The sequence below is a fragment of the Arvicola amphibius genome, chromosome 8 (assembly GCF_903992535.2).
Source record: "Arvicola amphibius chromosome 8, mArvAmp1.2, whole genome shotgun sequence".
Classification (NCBI taxonomy): Eukaryota; Metazoa; Chordata; class Mammalia; order Rodentia; family Cricetidae; genus Arvicola; species Arvicola amphibius.
Genome location: NC_052054.1, coordinates 74450864 through 74454690, shown reverse-complemented (window position 1 = coordinate 74454690; position 3827 = coordinate 74450864). Strand labels below are relative to the sequence as shown.

At 57.0% G+C, this 3827-nt stretch overlaps 1 protein-coding gene across 1 annotated transcript; it reads left to right on the top strand.

The window, feature by feature from the left end:
* Positions 1-488: 488 nt before the first annotated feature.
* On the top strand, positions 489-1880 carry Irgc (immunity related GTPase cinema). The gene has a single exon (XM_038340791.1). The coding sequence runs from the start codon at positions 489-491 to the stop codon at positions 1878-1880; it is 1392 nt and encodes a 463-aa protein (XP_038196719.1).
* The last annotated feature ends 1947 nt before the right edge of the window (positions 1881-3827 follow it).

Here is a 3827-nt window from a genome sequence, read left to right as displayed (position 1 = left end):
CCTGTATAGCTGAGGGTGCCCTTCAAATGATCCTCTGCCTCCAGTTCCCAAGTACCAGGAATACAGGTGTGAGGAACTAGACCTGGATTGTTGTTATAGTTTTTTGAGACAGAGTTTCACTATGAAACCCTGGCCAGCCTGGAACTCTCTGTGTAGATCAGGCTGGCCTTGAACTCATGTACTCAGCCTTCCGCTATTAGAACTAGAAGCAAGTGTCATCATACCCGGGCATTGTTGTTTTGAAACTGTGTAGCCCAGGCTGTCCTGGAACTCATGCTGATCCTCCTGCTTCAACCTCCCCAGTGCTGAATTGCAGGTGAGAGCTAGGGTACCCCAGTTCTTGAGGAAGAGAAAGCTGGTGGTAAAGAGAATCTTTAGAGAGTCCTTTCACCTCCCCCTGTCATATGAACGTCTCCCTTCTCCTCTGCAGACGCTGAGAGGTCACACGTCCCGTGACTGTCCCCCATCTTCCTGTTCAGCTCTGAACCATGGCAGCTTCCAAGTTGCCCGGAGTGCCTGAGGACGAGACCACCATCCTCATGGCCAAAGAAGAGCTGGAGGCCCTGCGCACCGCCTTTGAGTCTGGCGACATCCCTCAAGCCGCCTCTCGCCTCCGGGAGTTGCTGGCCAACTCAGAGAGTACCCGGCTGGAGGTGGGCGTCACGGGCGAGTCGGGAGCCGGCAAGTCCTCCCTCATCAATGCCCTGCGTGGCCTGGGAGCCGAGGATCCTGGCGCAGCTCTCACAGGGGTCGTGGAGACCACCATGCAGCCTTCGCCTTACCCGCACCCACAGTTTCCCGACGTGACCCTGTGGGACCTGCCGGGGGCCGGTTCTCCAGGCTGCTCAGCAGACAAGTACCTGAAGCAGGTGGACTTCGGCCGCTATGACTTCTTCTTGCTTGTCTCCCCGCGCCGCTGCGGGGCCGTGGAGACCCGCCTGGCCGCGGAGATCCTGCGCCAGGGGAAGAAGTTCTACTTCGTGCGCACCAAGGTGGACGAGGATCTGGCGGCCACCCGCAGCCAGCGGCCCTCGGGCTTCAGCGAGGCCGCTGTCCTCCAGGAGATCCGGGATCACTGCGCGGAGCGGCTGCGTGCAGCCGGCCTGAACGACCCACGCATCTTCCTAGTGTCCAACCTGTCGCCAACCCGCTATGACTTCCCGATGCTCATGTCCACCTGGGAGCATGACCTGCCCGCCCACCGTCGCCACGCTGGCCTGCTCTCCCTGCCTGACATCTCCCTGGAGGCTCTGCAAAGGAAGAAGGACATGCTACAAGAGCAGGTGCTTAAGACAGCTTTGGTGTCCGGGGTCATCCAGGCCCTGCCTGTCCCTGGATTGGCAGCCGCCTACGACGACGCCCTGCTCATCCGCTCTCTGCGTGGCTACCACCGCAGCTTTGGCCTAGACGACGACTCGTTGGCCAAACTGGCCGAGCAGGTGGGCAAGCAGGCAGGGGACCTGCGCTCCGTCATCCGCTCCCCTCTGGCCAATGAGGTCTCACCAGAAACTGTCCTGCGACTGTACTCGCAGTCCTCGGATGGTGCCATGCGGGTGGCCCGTGCCTTCGAACGGGGCATCCCTGTGTTCGGAACGCTGGTGGCTGGGGGCATCAGCTTCGGCACGGTCTACACCATGCTCCAGGGCTGTCTCAATGAGATGGCTGAGGACGCCCAACGCGTCCGCATCAAGGCCCTGGAGGAAGATGAGCCCCAGGCCGAGGTCAGCTTGGAGGCGTCCGGTGACTGCGGTGTGGAAAAGCGGGTGTCGGTGGAGGGAACCAGCGAGGAAGCCCCGCTGTCCACTCGCAGGAAGCTCGGTCTCCTCCTCAAGTACATTCTTGACAGCTGGAAGAGGCGCGACTTGTCAGAAGACAAATGAAAGTGCAGCCCCCCCACCCCCGCCCCAGTCTGCCTCCTCTACCTCACCGGCCAGCCAAGCCCTTAAACAAAACCAACATCAACCAAACATGGCTACTGTGATCAAACTGAGCGCTGCCGTTGCTGGGTGGGAGGTGGGTGGGACCGGTGGCAGGGTGGGTGTTATGGAGGCACACAGACAGCCCTGGATCTAGGGGGTAAATACTGAATATGGTCACATTTGACCCCCCAGGGCAGGGAGGTTGAGGGGTGGAGGGGTGCCCAGGACTGTTCAGTGGTCTCTCTCTCCACTCCCCATGAGGCCAAGGCGGGAGTAGTAAATTGCCTGGGAGGCTGTGTGCTTTCATGTGTGTGGTGTGTGTGTGCGCGCGTGTGTGTGTGTGTGTGTGTGTGTGTGTGTGTGTGTGTGAGAGAGAGAGAGAGAGAGAGAGAGGACCTCTTGAGGTACTCTATATTATAATTTGGTGTTGGGCATGGACCTGGGGCCCGGCTCCAAGCATTGTCTACCCCTGAGCTGCACGCCCACTCCTTGTACTAAACTTTCATTCTCTTGTCCCATTCCGACAGCCCTAGAGTCACATGGTGAAGGCTACTTCTGGAGAGAGAGAACAGACAGATTGGCGGGAACGGCACAGGGTCTGCCCTGATAGCCGGGAACAATGGTGGGCGCGGGTTGCAAGGAAGAGGAGGCCAGAAAGCCTGGGGCTTCCCTCGGTGTGGGTCGTTGGAGACTGGCAGAATGAGAGGCCGTGCAATGCTCATGGTGCACGTGAGGAGGAGAAGAAAGTCTAGACTGAGCCTTTTAAGCTTCAGCTGTCTCGGAATCTATGAGTGGGAGGGCTATTGGTTCTCCCCAGTGGACCATATATAGAGCTTCATGCTAGACAAGTCCTCTAGCCACTGAGCCATGGGGGATTCTAGGCAGGGGCTCTACCACTGAGCCGTGCCCCAGCCCCTCACTGGGGGATTCAGGACAGGGGGACAAGTGCTCTACAGCTGACCTACATCCCCATCTAGAATCCTGTAAGTCTCCATGACTCTGAGATAGTGGATCTACACAAAATACCTAAGCAAATCAACTTGAAGATTTAAGAGGCTTCCTTTTGGCTCAGTTTCCAAGGTTTCAGCCCATGGTACTTGGCTTCATAGCTATAGGCCTGTGCTTAGAATTTCTTGGCTCCAGGAATACACGACAGGTGAGGCTGCTTATCTCATGGTACCCAAGAAGCGACACACAGACTGACCATGGCGTACGCGCGCACACGTGCGCGCGCACACACACCCCACAGAGGAAGAGGCCAGGCATAAGATCAAAACCACACATCCCCAGCTACTCACTTCCTCCCCAGGCTCTATAAGCTATGTCTCCCATTCCTACCCCTACATCATATTATGAACCCATTAACAGAGCAATCTGATGATGCCTTCAGGCTCTTATGACCTGATCCCGTCCTAAAAGCTTTCTGTAGAGACAAGGCCTCACACAGCCTGCCTTGACGTTGAACTACGTCTTGAAGAATCTCGCACTTCCGATCCTTCTGCCTCCACCTCCTGAGTGATGAGATTACAGGTGTATACCACCACATCTGGTTAATGGGTGCTGGGGATGGAGCCAAGGCTTCCTGAATGCTGGGTGAGCATTTTACCATAATGACCTCATCTCCCACCCCAGCTCCCCTCCTCTGAATACTGCATTGAGGACCCATGCCTTTTTTTGGTGGTGCTTAAGATCCAAGCCATGGCAACATGGTTGAGTGTGGTTACTAGGATTAGGCCGAAGGGCTGGAGGGTGTGTCTGGTGTGGGGTGGGGGGATCTGATAACACATGGTTGTGACTGGTACACACGCCACAAGGGGTGAGACTTCTGGGCTTAGGTGTCCCAGTGAGATTAGTCTCCTAGTTACTTTTGAGGGCCTTCCTCTGTGTGTGGTTCTTGGTGGTGGTCCC

Excerpts from the sequence above, each read along its gene's own strand:
- Irgc (XM_038340791.1), top strand. The coding sequence starts at position 489 with ATGGCAGCTTCCAAGTTGCCCGGAGTGCCTGAGGACGAGACCACCATC.